This window comes from Oncorhynchus kisutch, linkage group LG11 (assembly GCF_002021735.2).
Source record: "Oncorhynchus kisutch isolate 150728-3 linkage group LG11, Okis_V2, whole genome shotgun sequence".
NCBI lineage: Eukaryota > Metazoa > Chordata > Actinopteri > Salmoniformes > Salmonidae > Oncorhynchus > Oncorhynchus kisutch.
In genome coordinates this window covers 42,666,222-42,689,574 of record NC_034184.2, presented here as the reverse complement: position 1 = coordinate 42,689,574, position 23,353 = coordinate 42,666,222, and the positions used below count along the sequence as shown (strand labels likewise).

General features: G+C 42.8%; 1 protein-coding gene across 2 annotated transcripts in view; it reads right to left on the bottom strand.

Moving 5' to 3' along the window:
• LOC109898836 (tight junction-associated protein 1-like) overlaps window positions 1-23,353 on the bottom strand; it is a 131,009-nt gene that overhangs the window by 9,282 nt on the left and 98,374 nt on the right. For both annotated transcript variants that reach the window (XM_031835825.1, XM_031835824.1), the window contains 4 exons: window positions 20,620-20,781; window positions 13,512-13,578; window positions 5,380-5,487; window positions 5,120-5,203 (listed from right to left, as the gene is read on the bottom strand). In XM_031835825.1, the coding sequence (XP_031691685.1) occupies window positions 5,120-5,203; window positions 5,380-5,487; window positions 13,512-13,578; window positions 20,620-20,781 (421 nt within the window). The remainder of the gene's footprint in view (window positions 1-5,119; window positions 5,204-5,379; window positions 5,488-13,511; window positions 13,579-20,619; window positions 20,782-23,353) is intronic.

The window sequence follows — 23,353 nt, the reverse complement described above, 5'->3', positions numbered from 1 at the left end:
ACAAGATGTAGCTACATAGTTAAATGGTTCCAGTCTGCCGTGAAGCGTTCATCCATGTACAGTTGAAGTGGGAAGTTTACATACACCATGGCCAAACATTTAAACTCAGTTTTTCACAATTCCTGACATTAAATCCTAATAATAATTCCCTGTTTTAGGTCAGTTAGGATCACCACTTTATTTTAAGAATGTTAAATGTCAGAATAATAGTAGAGTGATTTATTTCAGCTTTTATTTATTTCATCACATTCCCAGTGGGTCAGAAGGTTACATACACTCAATTAGTATTTGGTAGCATTGCCTTTAAATTGTTTAACTTGGGTCAAACATTTCATGTAGCCTTCCACAAGCTTCCAGTCCAAAGCTTCCAAAGTCAAGCTATTGGAGTGGCCATCACAAAGCCCTGATCTCAATCCGCACAACATTTGTTCTTATTCACAATAAGTAGGGTGAATTTTGGCCCATTCCTTCTGACAGAGCTGGTGTAACTGAGTCAGGTTTGTAGGCCTCCTTGCTCGCACACACTTTTTCAGGTCTGCCCACAAATGTTCTATTGGATTGAGGTCAGGGCTTTGTGATGGCCACTCCAATAGCTTGACTTTGTTGTCCTTAAGCCATTTTGCCACAATTTTGGAAGTATGCTTGGTGTCACTGTCCATTTGGAAGACCCATTTGCGACCAAGCTTTAACTTTGACTGATGTCTTGAGATTTTGCTTCAATATATCCAAATAAATCCCCTCCTCATGATGCTATCTATTTTGTGAAGTGCACCAGTCCCTCCTGCAGCAAAGCACCCCCGCAACATGAGATGCTGCCATCCCCATGTTTCACGGTTGGGATGGTGTTCTTAGGCTTGCAAGCCTCCCCCTGATTCCTCCAAACATAACGATGGTCATTATGGCCAAACAGTTATATTGTTGACTCATCAGACCAGAGGACACAATCTTTGTCTCCATGTGCAGTTGCAAACCGTAGTCTGGCTTTTTTATGGCGGTTTCAGAGCTGTGGCTTCTTCCTTGCTGAGCGGTCTTTCAGGTTATGTGGATATAGGACTCATTTTACTGTGGATATAGATACTTTTGTACCTGTTTCCTCCAGCATCTTCACAAGGTCCTTTTGCTGTTGTTCTGGAATTGATTTGCACTTTTCGCATCAAAGTACATTCATCTCTAGGAGACAGAACGCGTCTCCTTCCTGAGCGGTATGACGGCTGCGTGGTCCCATAGTGTTTATACTTGAATACTGCTTGTACAGATGAACGTGGTACCTTTAGGCATTTGGAAATTGCTCCCAAGGATGAGCCAGACTTGTGGAGGTCTACAGTTTTTTTCTCAGGTCTTGGGTGATTTATTTTGATTTTCCCATGATGTCAAGCAAAGAGGCACTGAGTTTGTAGGCAGGCCTTGAAATACATCCACATGTACACCTCCAATTGACTCAAATGATGTCATTTAGCCTATCAGAAGCTTCTAAAGCCATTACATAATTTTCTTGAATTTTCCAAGCTGATTAAAGGCACAGTCAACTTAGTGTATGTAAACTTCTGACCTACTGGAATTGTGATAGTGAATAAGTGAAATAATCTGTCTGTAAACAATTGTTGGAAAAAAGACTTGTGTCATGCACAAAGTGGATGTCCTAACCAACTTGTAAAAACTATAGTTTGTAAACAAGAAATTTGTGGAGTGGTTGAAAAACAAGTTTTAATGACTCCAACCTAAGTGTATGTAAACTTCTGAGTCTAGCTACATTGAGAAGTTTCTAATTTTGTCCGAAAGTTAAAGCATACTGTTAGTTAGCAAACAAATGTTGGCTCGCTAGCTAAAGTCACGTGTATGATCTATGTAGTAATATTATTAGAATCAGAAATCCATTTGCATTGCTAGTTATAGCCTAATGTTAGCTAGCTAACATTGAACCCAGTTTGTTAGCTTTAGCTACCTGCAGATTCAAATCAAATTTTATTTGTCACATACACATGGTTAGCAGATGTTAATGCGAGTGTAGCGAAATGCTATGACAATGTTTGTATTGGTAATAGTATGAGTTGGGATTATGCCGGCTCATTGTTTAGCCAGCTAGCTACATGTCTAAACAAAAGACTCCACTTCGGCCAGATTATTACCCATCAAATTAGCCATACGGCCATCTATTGTATTTCATGAACACATGTCTAGACAACAGTGACCCATCCATTTAGCTAGATGTAGCTGGGGTGTGGTTATAGAATTTCCTTCACATGACCCATCAATTTAGACAAGTGTGTCAGGTAAGCGTTTTCTAATAATGATAAAATATATACATTTTTTATCTGGACACTTCCTGTTTTTGATATTGCTACTATGCAAGTAACCACTTCACTGTACCATTTACACCTTTATCCTATGCACGTGACAAATATTTTATTTGATATAGCGTGTATTTACCACATGGCCTCACATGTGAATTCTTAAAGAGATGGGTTTAAGAGGGTGTGAACAATGCTGAATGGGTATAGACAAATAAGAGCTCTCCAGTAGGTGTACCAAAACATTCAAGGGCCAATTTCTCAAAAGTTGGGTTACACGTTGATCAACTTTCAAAGCAAAATTACGTTCCCATTGTTTCTCAACTACAGTGTATGATACTGTCTATTTTTATGTAAAAAAGACCATTTCAAATTCTGCTACATAAGACCAAATCGAGCCGGTCGGTCACATATGAAGTTTGTATGTGATTACTTTTCAGTTGTTTACGAATTCACTAAAATCACACTAAAGGAGGGAGGCTCACTGGGCTGGTGCTAGCACATGCTCTGATCAAATACACAGCTGGAACACTGAATAAGGTGTATGCATCTCCTAATAATTTGAACGATTGCTGAGAAAACCAGGTGTTTTAATCAGCGTATTGGTACTTCGATTTTGACCGTACGCCGATTAAGTAGAGTAAGGTCTTTACATGACTATTCCATAATCTGCCTACTGCCATAATCTATTTAATATTGAAATATTAGTGTGCATGTAAACATACTCAGTAAAACTTGAAACATTTGTTGGTTATGGAAGTGATGCCCAGAGGAGCCTCGTCCTTCATAATCCGTGTTGAACTTCGTAATGGCATTGTTCAAAACAATTGGCACGTAGCGAAAACATTCTTTTAATCGAGTCTTAGGGAGTGAAATTAGGGTAGAAAAAATAATCAAATGGATTTTACACTTGAGAAAAACATTTAAATTGAAGAGACTTAGTCATAGCACAACACTTTGGTTTCGATGGATTTCTTTAATCATACTGACTTCAAGTCCTTTGTTTGCTGATGTATTGATTACCCAGTAGGCTCTGAACTCCGTAGCTCTTGATCTCAACCAGAAAATCTCACCCAGAGGTGGGAACAGAGAGAGGGGTGCTTCGAGTTTTGCTGACATCATTGCTATCAATAGCAGTTCCAGACTAAGAAAGTCTCGGAAAGTATTCAGAATCCTTCCCTTTTTCCACATTTGTTTACGTTACAGCCTTACTCTAAAATGGATAGAATAAATGTTTACCTCAATCTAAACAAAATACCACAATGACAAAGCAAAAAACAGTTTAAAAATGAGGATAAATGTGCAAAAATGTATAAAAAATACCTTATTTACCTAATTATTCATACCCTTTGCTATGAGACTTGAAATTGAGCTCAGGTGCAGCCTGTTTCCATTGATCATCCTTGATGTTTCAGTAAAAGGCACAGGACAGCCCGCTTGGAGTTTGCCAAAAAGGCACCTAAAGGTCTCTCAGACCATGAGAATTCACTGGTCTGATGAAACCAAGATTGAATACCAAGCGTCACGTCTGGAGGAAACCTGGCACCATCCCTACGGTGAGGTATGGTGGTGACAGCATCCTGCTGTGGGGATGTTTTTCAGCGCCATGGACTGGGACACTAGTTAGGATCGAGAGAAAGATAAATAAAGGTTCAATAAAAAATAACTGAACTACGCAAGACGGTTAAGAACAAATTATTATTTACAATGATGGCCTATCCCGGCCAAACCCTAACGATGCTGGACCAATTGTGTGCCGCCCTATGGGACTCCCAATCACGGCCAGTTGTGATACAGCCTGGAATCAAATTGGGGTCTATAGTGACGCCTCTAGCACTGAGATTCAGTGCCTTAGACCTTTGTGCAATTCGATAGCCCAAGATTAACGGAGCAAAGTACAGAGAGATCCTTGATGAAAACCTGCTGCAGAGCGCTCAGAACCTCAGACTGGGGAGAAGGTTCACCTTCCAACAGGACAACGACCCTAAGCACACAGCCAAGACAACGCAGGAGTGGCTTCGGGACAAGTCTCTGAATGTCCTAGAGTGGCCCAGCCAAAGCCCGGACTTGAACCCGATCGAACTTCTCTGGAGAGACCTGAAAATAGCTGTTCAGTGAAACTCCCCATCCAACCTGACAGAGCTTAAGAGGATCTGCAGAGAAATATGGGAGAAACTCCCCAAATACAGGTCTGCCAACCTTGTAGCGTCATACCCAAGAAGACTCGAGGCTGTAATCACTGCCAAAGGTGCGTCAACAAAGTACTGAGTAAAGGGTCTGAATAATTATGTAAATGTTTATTTTGAATAAATTTGCTAATTTGTTGCTTTTTTATTATGGGGTATTGTGTGTAGAATGATCCGAGAAAAATGTTTTTTTTTTAAATCAATTTTAGAGTAAGGCTGTAATGTAACAAAATGTGGAAAGAGTCTAGATGTCTGAATACTTTCCGAATGCACTGTATTGTACACACATGGGCAATCAATGCTATGATGTACAACACTCACACACACACACAAGCTGTGATAAAGTGGGCAGGCAAACCTCAGCTTTAAAAAAAAAAAAAAAATCCTCTTTCGATTCTCTTTGATTTTGTCTTTGCCTCATCCTCTCGGACGCCAGGGTCAGACAAAACATGTGAAGAGCTCCGCAGCCTTTTTAAAAAATCACCCAGGCGACCGCTCTCCCCATTTCTCCCCTCTCCCACATCCAAGAGTGTCACTACGGAGTGCAAAACACATTCAAGCTCCAACAATGCCACTGTGACAAGTGGAATACGTTTTATATACAAGCCTCAATCATTTCCACTAAACGATCAGAGCTGTACTTACATCTGCAAACTTGTGGTTTCTGAAATGGGACTTATTGCACTTCAACAGCTGCACGGCCAAATTGCAATCTTGCCGATAGCGCTCCTGTCAGGGAGAAGAATCAACAAGGCCATTTCTCACACAACACTCACACTTTATCCACAGAACGGTGTGGTTGATCTGCTCAATATCGTAATCTTGCCACACACTGTGGTCCTACATTATACACAACTTAATATATGGTATGTGATAACTCAGAGGGACAGTGAGATAACACCCACGTTCAACTCCTCCAGCTTGTCGATGGTGTTCTTGGCGTCCAGGAGTTTGTTGGTGAGCTCCACTATCTCCTGGTCCATTGTCTTCTTGTCCCTCTCCACTTTACGGAGCTGCAGAAAGAGAATAGGGAGGGGAGAATAATTTTAGCCATGCTAACATGCTAGCGGTGCACTAGCTGCTGGACTCTCTGTCTGAGTAAGTACACCAGAGGCGGCTGGTGGGAGGAGCTATAGGAGGACGGGCTCATTGTAATGGAACGGTATCAAAACAGACCAAACGCATGGGAACCACACGCTTGACTCGGTTCGATTTTATTCCATTCCGGCCATTACAATGATGCCGTCCTTTTATGGCTCCACCCACCGGCCTCCTCTGAAGTACACGAGGAGTGATTTCCTCATTGATTAAAGTTAAAGCATGTCTCCTCCTTCATCCTCTCCGCTAGCTGACACAGCAGCACAGAGATGGAGACTGCTGCTTTTGTTCTCCACTCAGCTCAGCAGTGTGGTTAGAGAACAAAAAAACACAGGCGCAGGACGTGTCCTATATAAACAGATCAATAGCACATTATGAAGTAACACAGTGTGAACTCAAATGACTCTGGGTCTGAGTCTGTGCCGAGTCCCCCTAATATGTAGTTACTCCCTCTCCTACTCACCCATGCAATATGTTAGGGGAAAAACGACCGATAACTTCAAGAAAACACCTGGGAAGGTGACATGTCAAATTGTATTTTTTAGAGGGCTAGTGAATCGCTTCAGTTATCATACAGTTAGGTGAGTGATTGGTAGCTTACGCAAGGGCCATGACAGACAACAATTGATCAAATACTCTGTAGCTTCAAATCAGGATTTAAGGGATTCTCTAATATAAAAATATGTCTCTGATTTCAGAGGTACCACAGGAAAAGCCTGTGGTCCTGAGTAGCTGTAGTGACTATCCTTTAAGTAAGATTTAGCCTACAAATTGTGCTTGGTACAGTAGGGACCTCACACTATATGTGCAATACACCTGTCAAGTTGAGTTAACAACAGAAGATTTCCCCATTTCAAATTGGAAGAACAAACCGCCGGTTTTCCCTGGGCTTCTGAACATTCTCTCGCAGCAAATGATCCCCAAACCCGAGCTGGAGAACTTTCAAACCAATTAAGAGTGCGGATCCAGATTCTGTGACCCCTGCGCATGTAGTGCGTTTGTGCTTGTAAGCGAGAGCAGGTCCAGATTGTACAAGAATTTGGAATACATTAATATTCACCACAGGTTCATTAGAGCCTCCAGCGAGCCCACTGCGAGTGGCTTGGACCTGCACCGACACCCTGTAAGCCCACCAGCCGAGCGCCACCCTGATAAGGCTTGCTGTTCTGTTCGGGGGGCCCTACCTGCAGCTTATATGACATATTGTACATTTACTGGATGTTAACTGAAGCCGGCACGGAGCTCTGTCCGGTTGTTTCAGATCCAAATCCTCACCAAGGGACAGGGTATAGTCACTAACATTAAATCACACCTGCTTGAAGAGAGGATAGAGAATCAGTGAGAAAGGAAGTTACTGTGAGACATTTACACAGAATGAGACCCAGACTGTAGCTCCTGCTCCATTGCTTGCCATGTCAAAAATGAACCAATTATCTGTACGGTATATTCTCAACTGGAGAGTCGGGGGAGAAAAATAAATAAATAAAAGCACACAGAATGAAGCCAGTCAGCGCCTCATTGTGATGCAGAGACGCAGCTCAACTGGGCAAAGACACGGCCATAAAACACCTTAGTGGACTCTACTACAGCACTTGTGCAGCAGCGCATAACAAGCCTACGGTAACTCAAAAAGGGGATATATAGAGAGGTGGGGGGACTTTAGACTGGAAAAGTAAAGTTTCAACCACTAGGCACACCTAGAGAAACACATTATTTCCCCCCAACCTCAACCCCCATAGCAGCGCTACAGACAGGATGATCTACTGCGGGACATCTAGAGCAGTTTGCAAGGACAAGACAGGAGGATGGAGAGACTTCTTATTCAGAAACAACAAGCAGAGCAGTAATGAAAATGACAACAGTAATAAATGATCGGAGGGGGGTGATGGGGGAGGTAGTCGGGAGAGAAAAATAATGATAACGCAACTGCGTAGACCCAGGTTTGACTGATTGCAGCCTGATGATGAGACAGCCCGTCACGAATCGGCAGCATGAGGAGAGAGAGGAAGAGAATGAGAGAAAGACAGAAAAAAAAACAAGACAGACTGCTGGTGAGAACGAAGACAACAAAGACAGAACATTTTGGTCTCTTCTTTTACACGAGATCACCAGTGCTTCATCGCCTAATAAGGTTTCTGATTGCAAACTCCTCTACCGCAACACATCAGAATTTGTTGAAATCAGGCATGCAATTTAGGGCCTCAACTGTTCGACAGTGGTCCGTTCACAAGCCTATTCCCAAACACACTATCAATAGACCTCTAAAAAGAACTGCGAATTCAGGCTCCACACAAAAATAATGCAATCCCCAAGGAAGAGGAAGGAGGATTTTAAAGCTGTGTACTAGGGGTGACCGAGAGTACTCGATTCAAGGTTTGTAATCTGTTTACTTATAATTGAATGGAAGTACTCAATTTCGACCTACTCTGCTCGTTAAATTTATAAGCACTGGCAAAACGTCTAACTAAGTTGTGTTTATTGTCTGGAGTATGTCAATCGCTTTGAAAATAATGTGTTGAGTTGTGTATCAGAACAACCAGTAATTGGAACAATTACCGCAAACTTTTCCCCTTCAACCCCGTTTCACGCCAAGATGTGAGTATTCAAAATGATTTTAAGCCTGCAACACAAAACAGACATTCTTTCAATTGCCCATCCCCTGGCTAAAGGCCACCTTTGACCGAGTGAGTGTGGGGACAGAGCATGTTTTGGGCAGAGTAATCCTCTGGCCGGTGAAAAGAGATTACCTCACATCAGGGCCAGTCCCCAGTCCCCCCCCCCCCCCCCCCCCCATCCACAAAGCTCCGACCAGCCCATTCATCCTCTATCATCTATTTTGCTAAATTTACCTCTTCTACACTGACAGCAGGGCTGGACTAAAATCATACAGTAAAATATTGGTAGATAATACAACAGTAAATAGGCCTATGTGGTGTGAATCCATTCTGGGAGGGCTAGCCTCTGGTTAACAGCCAGTCAAGGGAAACTGCTTGTAGTTGTACTCAGATCACATGCCATGCAGAGAGTTGGCAGTTTCACAGCAATATAGTTGGTCTTTCCCTAGTAACACAGTGCAGCTTGACTTTGATTGTCACACAGCTATCAGAGGAGACAGGGGACCAAATGACAGTCACCAGCAAAGGATCACAGCTATATACACTCCGATGCCAGTTTATTAGGTACACCCATCTAGTACCGGGTCGAACCCTCCTTTGCCTCCAGAACAGCCTGAATTCTTCAGGTATGGAAATGTTGCTCAATTGGTATGAAAGGACCTAGGAAAACATTCCCCACACCATTATGCCACTGATACCAGCCTGTACCGTTGACATCAGGCTGGATGGGGCCATAAACTCATGCCACTTCGTCAAATTCTGATTTTGTCACCAGCATGACGCAACAGGAACCGGGATTTGTCGGACGAGACAATGTTTTTCCACACCTCAATTGTCCAGTGTTGGTGATCGCGTGCCCACTGGAGCAGCTTCTTCTTGCTGCAATAGCTCATCTGTGACAAGGGCCGACGAGTTGTGCGTTCTGAGATGCCGTTTTGCACACTGTTGTACTGTGCCGTTATACGACTATTTGTGGCCTGCCTGTCAGCTTAATTCTTGCCATTCTCCTTCGACCTCTCATCAACAAGCTATTTTCACCCACAGGACTGACGCTGACTGGATGTTTGTCATACCATTCTCAGTAAAGACTAGACACTGTCGATCATGAAAAGCCCAGGAGGCCGGTCTGCCTGCTTTATACAGCAAGCCACGGCCATGTGACTCACTGTCTGTAGGAGCGAACCATGTTCGTGAACGGGGTGGTGTACATAATAAACTGGCCACTACTTGTGTATATACAGGACATACCTAGTCATTCAAGAGTTTCTCTTTATTTTTGCTATTTTCTACATTGTGGAATAATAGAGAAGATATCAAAACTATGAAACAACATATGGAATCATGTTTTAAAAAATCTAAACATATTTTAGACTCTTCCAAGTAGCCACTCTTTGCCTTGATGACAGCTTTGCACACTCTTGGCATTTTCTCAACCAGCTTCATGAGGAATGATTTCCCAACAGTCTTGAAGGAGTTCCCACATATGCTGAGTACTTGTTGGCCGCTTTTCCTTCACTCTGCAGTCCAACTCATTCCAAACCATCTCAATTGGATTGAGGTCGGGTGATTGTGGAGGCCAGGTCATCTGATGCAGCACTCCATCACTCTCCTTGGTCAAATATCCCTTACACAGCCTGGAGGTGTGTTGGGTCATTGTCCTGGTTTAAGTCAAAACTGTACCTAGGCCACTCAGGAACATTTTAGTGTCGTCTTGGTAAGCTACTTCAGTGTCTAGTGTAGTTGGAAAGTATTAAGACCCCTTGACTTTTTCCACATTACAGCCTTATTCTAAAATCGATTACATCGTTTTCCCCCCACATCACCCTATAATGCCAGAGCAAAAACAGGTTGACATTTTTGCAAATGTATTAAAAAAAATACAAAGCTGAAATATGACATTTACATAAGTATTCAGACCCTTGCGTCATAAAGGCCTGATTGGTGGAGTGCTGCAGAGATGATTGTCCTTCTGGAAGGTTCTCCCATCGGGTTCTTGGTCACCTCCCTGACAAAGACCCTTCTCCCCGATTGCTCAGTTTGGCTGGGCGGCCAGCTCTAGGAAGAGTCTTGGTGGTTCCAAACTTCTCCCATGTAAGAATGATGGAGCCCACTGTGTTCTTGGGGACCTTCCATCCTGCAGAAATGTTTTGGTACCCTTCCCCAGATCTGTGCCTCGACACAATCCAGTCTCAGAGCTCTACGGGACAATTCCTTCCACCTTATGGCTTGGTTTTTGCTCTGATATGCACCGTCAACTGCGGGACCTTATATAGACAGATGTGTGCTTTTCCAAATCATGTCCAAACAATTGAATTTACCACAAGTGTACTCCAAGTTGTAGAAACATCTCAAGGATGATAAATGGAAACAGGATGCACCTGACCTGAATTTTCGAGTCTCATAGAAAAGGGTCTGAATACTTATGTTACATTTATTTATTTATTTTTTAAACCTCTCCACTTTTCACACTACTGTGTGTAGACTGATGAGTAAAAAATACATATTTTACCCATTGTAGAATAAGGTTGTAACGTAACAAACTGTGGGGAAAAAAAATCAAGGTGTCTGAATACTTTCCGAATGCACTGTAATGTTGATTCAGGCACAGAAAAAAAGTTGATCTATATAGTGCAAATGAATGGGCGAAGTCCGTGAAGTTCAATCTACTGCGTCTCCGCATGGCAGTCCTGGAGGAAGTGCGCGGCTGCGCACAAGCGAAGCTTAGAGGAAACAACATTAAGGCTTTCCATAACAAGCGTTTAGTTCTTTCATCACATTCCCAGTGGGTCAGAAGTTTACACACACTCAATTATTATTTGGTAGCATTGCCTTTTAATTGTTTAATTTGGGTCAAACGTTTCAGGTAGCCTTCCACAATAAGTTGGGGGAATGTTGGCCCATTCCTCCTGACAGAGCTGGTGTAACCGAGTCAGGTTTGTAGGCCTCCTTGCTCGCACACACCTTTTCACTTCCGCCCACACATTTTCTATGGGATTGAGGTCAGGGCTTTGTGATGGCCACTCCAATACCTTGACTGTTGTCATCCTTAAGCCATTTTGCCACAACTTTGGAAGTGTGCTTGGGGTCATTGTCCATTTGGGAGACCCATTTGCGACCAAGCTTTAGCTTCCTGACTGATGTCTTGAGATGTTGCTTCAATATATCCACATACGTTTCCTACCTCATGATGCCATCTATTTTGTGAAGTGCGCCAGTCCCTCCTGCAGGAAAGCACCCCCACAACATGATGCTGCCATGGTGTTTATACTTGCACTCTATTGTTTGTACAGATGAATGTGGTACCTTCAGGCATTTGGAAATTGCTCCCAAGGATAAACCAGACTTGTGGAGGTCTTGGCTGATTTATTTTGAATTTCCCATGATGTCAAGCAAAGAGGCACTGTGTTTGAAGGTATGCCTTGAAATACATCCACATGTACACATCCAATTGACTCAAATTATGTCAATTAGCCTATCGGAAGCTTCTAAAGCCATGATATCATTTCTGGAATTTTCCAAGCTGTTTGAAGGAACAGTCAACTTAGTGTATGTAAACTTCTGACCCACTGGAATTGTGATACAGTGAATTATAAGTGAAATAATCTGTCTGTAAACAATTGTTGGAAAAAGGACATGTGTCATGCACAAAGTAGATGTCCTAACCGACTTGCCAAAACTATAGTTTGTTAACAAGAAATTTGTGGAGTGGTTGAAAAACGAGTTTGAATGACTCCAACCTAAGCGTATGTAAACTTCCGACTTCAACTGTGTCTGTGTCTGTCTGTCTAAAAAAATATTCTGACAGTCCATCTACATTTTATGGGAAAACAACATTGGGCTTGGGGGCATGTTTTCTTTGACAATGTGATTGGAAAGAATGGACATAAAGTATGCACACAAATACCACCCCCACACACACACACACACAACTCTCACCCCACCCCTCCCAATTAACATGGTTAGTATTATTCTGTTGATTTCCTTGACCTGTTGATTTTTTATTTTTTATTGTTAATGACTAGTTCTATTGTAACATTGTGCTTTGGCAATACGTATCAGTATGTCATCCCAATAAAGCACATTTCAATTGAATTGAGAGGCTAATCAAACCACCATCAGACATTTGGGAACATCGACACATACTTTATGTCCTGATTTTTAATACATGATTGATGTTAGTGGAGAAACAATGATGACGTGAATACATGATTGTTATGTATGGTTGGCGAGTCATATTGTGACTCTCCCGATAAACCTACAACAAGCATCATACATAGTTAACCATGTTTTGAAAGGGACACTCTGGGATTTGCCATTGTGGGAATATGTACAACTGTCCCTCTCTTTGCACATAAATTCCATAGTTTGGAGCGTGCGAGCACAGGTTTACAGGTTTTCCCTGGTGTGCTGCCACGGGAAATAGCAGAGTTGTGGACCTTCCATTTCCCAAGGGGTCTGGCAGAGACGTGCGTGATAGAATGATTTGGCAATTAAGTCAATTCCCTCCGTGCTAATCCCTTGCAGCACTCTGTACCACAGAATCTTCCAAAAACAAATCCTGCAACATAAATGGCTGACAGGTGTGGGATAATGGCATGAGAGTGCACTTTAGAAGATACACACACAGCTGTATGGGAAAGACTCTTCCCCAATACAGAATACATCCACTGACCTGGTATACTGGGAAACTGAGTGACATAGAAACCTGCAATTGGAAGTTGCAGTGTTTGCAATTCCATAATACGTTTGACCAGGGTAAGGTCAAAAGGAAAATTAATATTTTGAGAAGTGGAGTGAATGTTAATTTGAGATTAAATAATTAAAAGGGCAATCAACAGTTTAAAGAATTACAAAGCCATTTCCCCGCCCCTGTTCCAGAAAAAACTGAGGGATGGGGCTGGAGAAATGTACCCACTCAAATTCATAGACCAAGCTATGGATGGAAGGACTGACCATCCATGATATCAAAAATATAGTTTAACCATGTTTTCAGACCAAACGGTTTGTTTGCAAACATATATTTGGGGTTCTGATGTGGTAGGACAGTTGAACTAAGCTAATGAGGCATTTCTAAGTCATATTCTTAAAGAATCAATGGATACATATCATTAATTCCTATGTGCATAAATGGCTGTAGAGACTAGATATCACTCATTCAAAAATTCAAAAAATGTAGCAACTGCAGATTTAACTTTATGGTACAAGTTGTGCGTCAAGGTTTCCTTTCAAAAGTAGTCACCAGAAGTACATGCAATGTGGTATTGACCAATGAGAACCTATATATAAACAGGTCAGAGGACAGTTGAAAAGAGGTGAAAGGTTACCAGGGCATGAAGCTTCTCCTCCAGGTCTTGGTTGGCCCGCTGGGAGGCAGTGTAGCTGTTCTGCAGTCTGTGGAGAAGAGCAGAAAACAGAATGTGTCTCAGTTAATAGTGTGCAGTGCCTACAGATAGAAAGGTTCAATCGGAAAATCCACAGATGGTATGCTGCTGACTGATATGAGCCCACTGGTACGGAACGTAGCACTGCGGTACTCTTCAAACACTTCAACTTTATAAAAAATATGCAATCAACTCCCATCATAGTTCAGATGATGCGTTGTCTCCTCTCAGACTGGTCGTCTAATAAATGAAAGAGACTGGCCATAGAGACCACAGTTATTGTTGCAATAAGGCACCAGAAAATGGGCACATCCTGAAATACGCATACTGTTCTTTTGGCAGTCACATATCAGTGTATTTAGTTTTGTTTATTTCCATTCAACAGCAGAGCGGTATGAATTTTCTCAGAGCACTTAATGACGCCGTCAGAGTTTTTCCAACAGGTTAGATATTCGGCACAAATGACGAGAGATGGGAGGAACGGGGAGAGAGGAGTCTGAACTAAACCTATTTCAATAGGGCCAAGGGCAATTACTTTCCTACTGTATCCACTGCCTCCTAAATTTGCTAGATAAATTCCACTCTAAAATGAGAGGTTGTGGAGTTTATGCGAATGTAATTATGATGCAGAAGAAATTCAAAGTGCTAAAATGGCAACGCAACAATTTTACACATAGTTTTGCTTTTAATGGATGAGATGGGCCCTGCAGTCATGTACTGTACTGGTATTGATGTTCATGTTCTCTAGAAATAGCTTACAACCCCTGATTAGGATAATGGTGGTGCACAATCACCATCAGTCACGCTCACAATGTGTAATGGTGGGCAACAGTAAAGAGGTGTGGGAATCAGGAAGTTCAGGGCACCAAAGCACACTGCTTTCAGTGAGTGTGACTCATGAGAAATTACGTGCACGTCAACTCCATGTGAGACTTTTGGAACAAAGAAACACCCCCCAAATATGTTCGAAAATCAGTATTTGAAAGGTGTAATGAATCTTTCACAGATTGACGTTTATCGTCATGTATCTTTCCCTGTAAGTAGAGCTGAGTGGTTTCCGCTAGTTGGGCCAGCTGCAAAGTCAAAATTGGCTAAGGGTTAGGTATTATGGTTAGCAGTGTGGTTAAGGTTAGGTTTCAAATCAGATTCTATGACTTTGTGGCTGTACCAGCTAGTGACCCTACTGCAGAGCTGCCACCAGGGCAAGTTTCACGACAATAAATACCAACCTGCTCATCTGTCAATACGGTAATTTGTCCATTGTTATATTAGTCATTTTGCCTTTGTTAACCTTTGTATGGTTCAAACCCCATCTCACAGAACCCCCAGAGCATATGATTCAGGACTATGACTGAAAATCCAACATCTGAAATCCAATAGAAGTGTCAAAAAAAAGCACACCGATGATGCTCACAAAGCACTCTGCCCGTCACCCTTCCCATTGAGAACAGATTACAAGGCCACAGTCTAGCAGCTTGTGATCCTTTCCCCGGTAGTGAGGTCTGCACCGTGCACCAGGGCCATCCTCTCTAGCCTGTTAGTCTCATCTCCTCTCTCTGCCCTGAGCCATACTGTGTGCTCATTTGACCATGCAGATGTGGACATGTTACAACAACTGCCTCTCCCGGGCCAACTGGCCAAGTGATTGATTCATCGATCGAACAATATTGCATAAGGACACACACACTGGTGTAACCTTGCCCTGATTACAAGCCCAATGCAATGACACTAAAGCTATTGTAGTGTCCAGTATGTATGAGCGCTACCGTTGCGTATCAATTGGATTCATACTCCAAAAACACCTGGCTTTGACTGACATATTTCCCCCTCAATAACACCAGCATTTCTTATTACCCTCTGGCACATCCTTCTCATTCCTCACTAATTAAAAAGTGTTCAGTGCAAATCACCACCGATGATTTTTGCTCTCTTTGTCCCAATCAAAAATTCATAAACACATTTGAGCAAAGCTCACTGATTCCCACCGAGACCACAGTGGTAAACTCCCGCTGTATTTCAGTGTTCAGAGGATAGTGATTCATTTTATTTCGAGCTGATGATATTCAGAAAATAGGCAGAGCAATTAAAGTCACTTGATAGATCCACCAAGAAGTCGAATTGAATAGTCTGGCTGCCGTAAACAAATTAAATCTAGTCCTCAGAGAGTAATTCACATGTGAAGGCTGCTCCTGGGTTGGGTAAAATTGTAGTCGTAAATACAACAATTGGCTTCTCATTCCCAGAGCCTTTTTTCCATGCAGAGTGATCTCTAAAAGCATCCGTGTAATGGTGCTGCTCGGTGATAATCAGATAGGACATAGGAGTGGAGCATACTCATTAAACAACGGTAATCCAATTGAACCATTTCCTTTGCTGAGGCTGCATTGAAATGTGTGATCACCTAGTATGGACACACAGATGGACCAGCGCATCCCGCATAGGCATGTAGCCTCATGCTCCGATTTATGATGGAAACACTGCAGGGATAATTGAAAGTGACTGGCTGCTCTGACCAAAAAACAGGAAGAGACGCCTCTTGATTGGAGATAAACTGGGATGATTGCTTTTGAATCACACACACACACACACACACACACACACACACACACACACACACACACACACACACACACACACACACACACACACACACACACACACACACACACACACACACACAGGGGATTTGAAATAAGTAGTGTGTTTTTTCCTGGAATCTTGACTTAAACGTGCATTTTTTACATTACTGCACACCAGAGCAAAACCATTTCTATGTGCATATGAACAGTAAATTACAAAGCTGTTTTTCCATACACTTGTTGACCGCAAAATAAAAACGAAATGGCACATTTACATATAAAGAAAGATATGGGAAATGTATTGGAAAATATTTCAAATGGAGGCAACATATTTTACGATTTAAAAAGACATCTTGTGCATAAGAAACAGAATGGCAAACATTATCACCCGACACCAAATCGGGAAATGGTTTTCCTTCCAAGTTCTGTTAACCAGCATTAGCTGCAGACCTGACAGAGTTGTAGTTTCCTAAGCAGGGCTCTACAATTTTACTCGCATAAAGCGCCTAAATATTTTGCTGTGCATCCTGGAATTTAAATTTAGGAGCACCAGTGTGCCTTGAAAAAGTAAAGATTCTAGCTTTATTACCTCAACTATTTTTCATTGTGCTCCTAAATTTCTTTGTGTGCATTTTTCAACTTAGGCGCACACAAGGTCAGCCTAGAACCCTTCTCAGTGTGGTGGTGGGAACCTCACTGATCAATACCATTTCACTTCATAATGACATTAGCTTTACAATCTCATTCTTTTCTTTTGCATTACATCCCCTTTTTCTCCCCAAATTCGATCTGGTCTCATCGCTGCAACTCCCCAACGGGCTCGGGAGACTAAGGTTGAGTCATGCGCCCTCCAAAACATGACCAGCCAAACCGTACTTCTTAACACCCGCCTGCTTAACCCGGAAGTCACCCGCACCAATGTGTTGGAGGAAACACTGACAATCGAGGTTAGCCTGCAGGCGACCGGCTCGCCACAAGGAGTAGCTAGAGCGCGATGAGCCAAGTAAAGCCCCCCCAGCCAAACTCCACTAACCTAACCCGGACTGGGCAAAGTAGGGTGGCGCCCTATGGGACTCCCGATCACAGCCGGTTGTGATACAGCCCGGGATCGAACTTGGGTCTGTAGTGACGCCTTATGCACTGTGATGCAGTGCCTTAGACCGCTGCACCACTCAGAAGGCCCACGAGACTGTTTCTTGTCTCATTAAAATATGGATTAGGCATACCAGTACACGCTTGTCATTTTGTTGGCTATTTTTTCCCCTGCCATTAACTTCTTATGGCTGCAGGGGCAGTATTGAGTAGCTTGGATGAAAAGGTGCCCAGAGTAAATGGCCAGCTCCTCAGTCTCAGTTGCTAATATATGCATATTATTATTATTATTGGATAGAAAACACTCTAAAGTTTACAAAACTGTCAAAATATTGTCTGTGAGTATAACAGAACTGATATTGCAGGCGAAACCCTGAGGAAAATCAAACCAGGAAGAGGCTTCTATTTTGAAAAATCCATGTTCCATAGCCTGCCTTTGCTCCATTTAAAGGGATATCAACCAGATTCCATTTCCTTTCGCTTCCAAGGTGTCAGTCTTCAGACATAGTTTCAGGTTTTTATTTTGAAAAATTAGCCAGAAAGATAACTCATGCGAACACCTGACGCGATGTTTTGCTCACGCAACAGAGTTTGGGCAGCCATTGCCTTTCCCTCTCCTACTGAATAATACAGTTGCGGTTGATATATTATCGATTATATACACTGCTCAAAAAAAATCAAGGGAACACTAAAATAACACAGCCTAGATCTGAATGAATGAAATATTCTTATTAAATACTTTTTTCTTTACATAGTTGAATGTGCTGACAACAAAATCACACAAAATTGATCAATGGAAATCAAATTTATCAACCCGTGGAGGTCTGGATTTGGAGTCACACTCAAAATTAAAGTGGAAAACCACACTACAGGCTGATCCAACTTTGATGTAATGTCCTTAAAACAAGTCAAAATGAGGCTCAGTAGTGTGTGTGGCCTCCACGTGCCTGTATGGCCTCCCTACAACGCCTGGGCATGCTCCTGATGAGGTGGCGGATGGTCTCCTGAGGAATCTCCTCCCAGACCTGGAATAAAGCATCCGCCAACTCCTGGACAGTCTGTGGTGCAACGTGGCGTTGGTGGATGGAGCCAGACATGATGTCCCTTTTTTCTTTAACCTTTAACTTCGGATCAGAATCTATTTAAAAAAAAATTAATAACAATAGCTTTATTAATTTATGTTACTGTAGACTATATAAAAAAAAAAAATTTAATTCAAGAGTTCAACACATTTTATTTGTGGAGTGCCATTGCTACAACTATGAAACAGAACACAAGTGTTGGAATGCGGTTACCGCTTTTTTATACAAACAAAAATGGAAAATAATACTGCTAACATGCACGGTCACAGCAAGACGCGCAGCCAAGCGATGAAAACATCAATAGCCTAAACATAAGTGCCAAGTGTGCTTGATAAAAGTGAAAATCAGTACAAAAGCACATTATGAATAATAATCAATTATTGGCAGCTCATGTCACAAACAACGACAACTGGTGAATGCAGTGCTAATGTTACCTGCTCTTTCAGTGGTGACATTCTGTGCTGATAATCGGACCATGGCGTCATCACTGAATTGTTCTATCCAAAGGTCCCTGTTTCATTTGGTGGTGGGGCGCATCTTCGAGGCGCAACGTTCTCAATTGTTTTGCCCTTAGGCCTCGGAGGTGTAGGTTCAGGCCGAGGCTCAGAATCAGATGAATAATCAGACGTCACGATTCCTTTCTTCCCCACCGTCAGTAGTTTTCAGTCAGATTTTGGAGCAACGCTAACGCGGCATGTGCTTTCGTCTCGGTCTTCTCGTCATTGTAAATTACGTACTCCACGTAGGCCAGAGTAAACTGATGAAGACTGTTTGGATTTGATGGACTGATATAAAGTACATGCCATTTTGAGATAGAAATCTGAATAGACCAATATAATAGAATGGCCCGCCCTTTTCTTCATTCCCAATTGGTGATGACATAATTCTGCATTGTTCGCTTCCCCTCCCATCATACTTTACTTCATTTATTTAATCTGTTGTTATATGTGTGAAATTAGTTTAGGCATAATTTAGGTTCAGTTTCGAGACAATTATTGGGGTGATTATCAACTGGACGCGGCAACTGTCGGGAGGAGGTGGTGGGGCAGGCCATATTTAAAGCCCTCTTAATACTGGTTATAACTCCTGTTCTGTTTGTGATATTAAGATTCTAACAAGGACAGTGCGTTTTTAGACTTATTTAGAATAAAGTCGTCACTATTTTAATTTTTTAAATCATGAATAGTCCAAATGACTGCTTTAGCGGTTCAAGTGTTAAATTCAGAAATCTATTCGATCTGTCAATAAGCTTTTAAACGTTAACTGTAAACGGTGAATAATGTAAATCGTTATTTAACAAGCTACAAGTCGTACACAGATGGGACTTGGCTTGCGTTTTACTTCAGAATTAACTTGATTGACAAGCAGATGTGTAAAGATGGATTTCTTAATCAAGAGCTGGGAGGTTGCAGGTGCGTCGCCAGGGAAAGTAAACACAGCAAACCAGAATAATCATATGTAGGAGAAGCATTTGCTTTTAATCAGGTTCTGAAAGACTGGTGGCCATGTACTATAGAGGAAGGCCTGATGTTATCACCAACTAGGGCTGACAGAGAAAGTGTGGTGGGGCACAGAAGAGCCCTGGGGCAATATCCTCCGATTGAACAACAACATTATGAAATATAGATATGCACCAAGTGTACAAAACATTAAGAACTCTTTCCATGACAGACTGACCAGGTGAATCCAGGTGAAAGCTATGCTCCCTTATTTATGTCACTTGTTAAATCCACTTCAATCAGTGTAGATGAAGGGGAGGAGACGGGTTAAAGGATTTGTAAAGCCTTGAGACAACTGAGACATGAATTGGGGCAAGACGAAAGATTTAAGGGCCTTTGAACAGGGTATGGTAGTAGGTGCCACCGGTTTGTGTCAAGAACTGTAGCCCTGCTGTGTTTTTCACGCTCAACAGTTTCCCGTGTGTATTGAGGAACAAACAACATCCAGACAACGTGTGTGTAGATAAAACAGCATGGACTTCCTGGCAATGTTCCATGTGGCAGAAACTTAACAAAACATTCTCAAACAGGCAATCCAACATGCCTGGAGGTTGAGGGAATTAAAGTAACAACTAGATGCATAATCAGACAGCTAAGATCTAATTAATTCAACAGCTTTGATCAAATTCATTAAAAATTGATTGCCAGGGAAGGTATTCATTTAATCTTTCTGAAAAAAAGTGTTGGGGAGAGGAAGTGAGTGAGCGCAGTGTGTGGTGTAAGGGAATATTATCTGTGTTACGAGATAGCGAGACACTGACAATTGGCTCAGAAAAATGAGGGAGGTCAAACTCGTCACCTGCGGAACTTGTCTCTCATCTTCTCCAGGTCGTCGCGGGTACGACCCATTTCCTCCCGCATGTAGTGGCGGCTGGTCTCAAACTCCGTCTCCATGGCCTCCATCTTGTGGGTGGTGTGGGAGAGCCGCCGGCGCAGGTCTTCATTCTGTTGCTGCAGGATCCTGGAGGGGAGGGATGGGTGGAAAGGGAGGGGGGGGGGGGGGGGGCAGTCAGCCCAGGTGCAGTGGAATGATTCACAGACAGTATCGTATTTCACAGTGACTAGACTGACAAGACGAACAGAGAGCCATGAGAACTTGCTTCAGCCACAGAATTCAGGGAGACACAGTTAACTGACAAACTGAATTTGAGTGAATGGCAAAATATCAAAATGGGGAATAGAGAACAATCATAATTAACAACTATGACAAGCATAATAAGGGAAAACTGGTATGCGAAAGAAAGTCATTCATTTTGCTAGTGCATGCATATGTGTGCATATTTATGACATATACATTTTTTGTGTGTGCGAGAGAGAGCACATGGTTGACCACAGCCCTCTGTGTGTCTGCAGCGGGCAGGCGAGCGGCCTGTGTCTTGGATGATTGCCTGACTTTGCCCAGGTCCATTTGTCCTAGTGTGTCTGTGGATTTAATGGGAGATGTGGTGACAGGATTGGGGACATTGGGTTGTGGCAGATAGCAGATGTGTCCTGTCCCATGTCAGCTGCTCCGTCCCCTCCCATCCCCCCAGCATCACACCACGCAGCATCCAGCCACTGCTGGCTGCACACGTCTATTAAAACCACAGTTCTCTCAGAGTCTGTCCAATCTGGCTCAGATGCATGACAGCGGTTAAAACAAGACCATGGGGTTTTTCAACATGTCACTGACACATCCAACCAGCAACAACAGATAGCTCAATAAAAAGCACAAAGAAAGCAGGGAGAAAGGAGGATATGCAGATACGGACAGCTAGTTAGCAGCGGAAAGCTCATAACTACCGTCCACTGACGTACGTTTAGGCTGTGACTCCCAGTAGGCTCAGATTAGGTTGTGAGAGCCAGGCAATTGATTAGGCAGACATGGGACCACATCAGCAGCATCCAGGTGCGTTACCCTGTGTCAGGGTGTGATAGTGTGGAATCAAATTAGCCCTCACACCGCTGTCTGTTCCCCCGTGCTGCGTCTGCAAAGATCAATTGGACTTTTTCCACACCTAACAGCTTGCGGACACTAAATCTTTCAAATCGACGTGAGGTACCATCCTGACACTCCCAGAGCCAGAGGGTAGTCCTCTTCACTAAGTCTACTGCTTAAGAGAGGGGAAGGAAGGAATACACACACATTTAGCCTACGTAGGCAGACACACATGCCAACCAGAACGGCACAAGAAAAGAGAACATCAATGATTTGTGGTATGTTCTGGTTGGTGGGGGGGCGACCAATGTTTTACTCTATAAATATACACAGGATTTCACGCTTTCTTCTGGGCACAGGTTTGAGTAACAGGCAGAAAATTGGTATTTGGCACAGTCTGTGGGTACTACCCAGTACCTTCAGTCCTTTTGTAAATAACCCATCAGTTAGTACATTTTGCAGACTGGTAGAAAATGTAATTAACATCCAACAAAAGAAACAAAGTGAAAGTCCACATTTACAACGTAAACAATACCTTTCCAGGAATAAAAAAAAAAAAAACAACGCTCTTGATGACTTAATGATACAGAGATCAGATAAGGGAGGTGGAATTGTGATTTCTAATACCAACATGTATATCGAAAAAAATTGTATGTTAGATGATTAAAAATATGTTACAAGAAATAGATTTTCAATTAATAAAGTCCTCATTAAAAACTTCAAATAAATGGATGACAGAACAGGAATTTAAATATCTTTGTCCCAAAACCTACAGTTTAGACACAAATCAACCACAGACCCTCCATTAAGACCTATCGTTTCAGGTACTGGCTCCCAAACAGAAAGTGTCTCGTTATGTGGACAAACACATTTATCCATTAGTCAAACAGTTGCTTTTGATGTCTCATAACTATATACTGTGGCAGCCCAGGGGAGTCAGAGGTGAAACTCACACTAAAATAAGACAGCGGGAGGCCCGCATCTTTTGGATCTGGGGGGCTGCAGTTGCTTCATGGCCCCAGCAGGTAGTGACTGGCCGTCGGCAAGGACTCGTTTCGTGGGCAGCTCCAGGCCAGGTGTCCCTTCTGGCCACAGTTGTAACACCTTCTCTGGCTCCCGCTAACTATCAGCCGCCGCCGCCTCGGGGGTGATCTGGGTTCAGTAATAGGAGGCAGTCTTGAAGTGGGGTTCATATAGGCGTCTCCCTTTCTACCACGCGTTGGTTCGGGCCTTGACTTCAGGCCTACTGGGCTCTGGCCTTCGCAAACACCTCCACAGTAACCTGGTGATTTTCTATTAAGAGCGAGCAGGGCATCAACTGACTGGGGTTGCTCTGGGCAGCATGGAGCTTTGAGTCGGTGGGGAGGATACATTTGTCTATTACCAGTCAATCTATAGCTGATGGCCCGTCCCCCGTGGTAAGCCAACTTGTAGTTAATCTAACCAGCTCGGGTATTTGAGGTCTTACTGGGGCGTTGCCATCATAGGCCCAGGAGTGGAACAGCCCGGGTTGGTAGGTTGTGCCTATAAATGGGCCAAGATGTCAGTTTTCAGAGCAGCATAGTTGTCGACATCCGCCAAGTCCCTACAGGCCTTCTGGGCTTCTCCAGTCAGA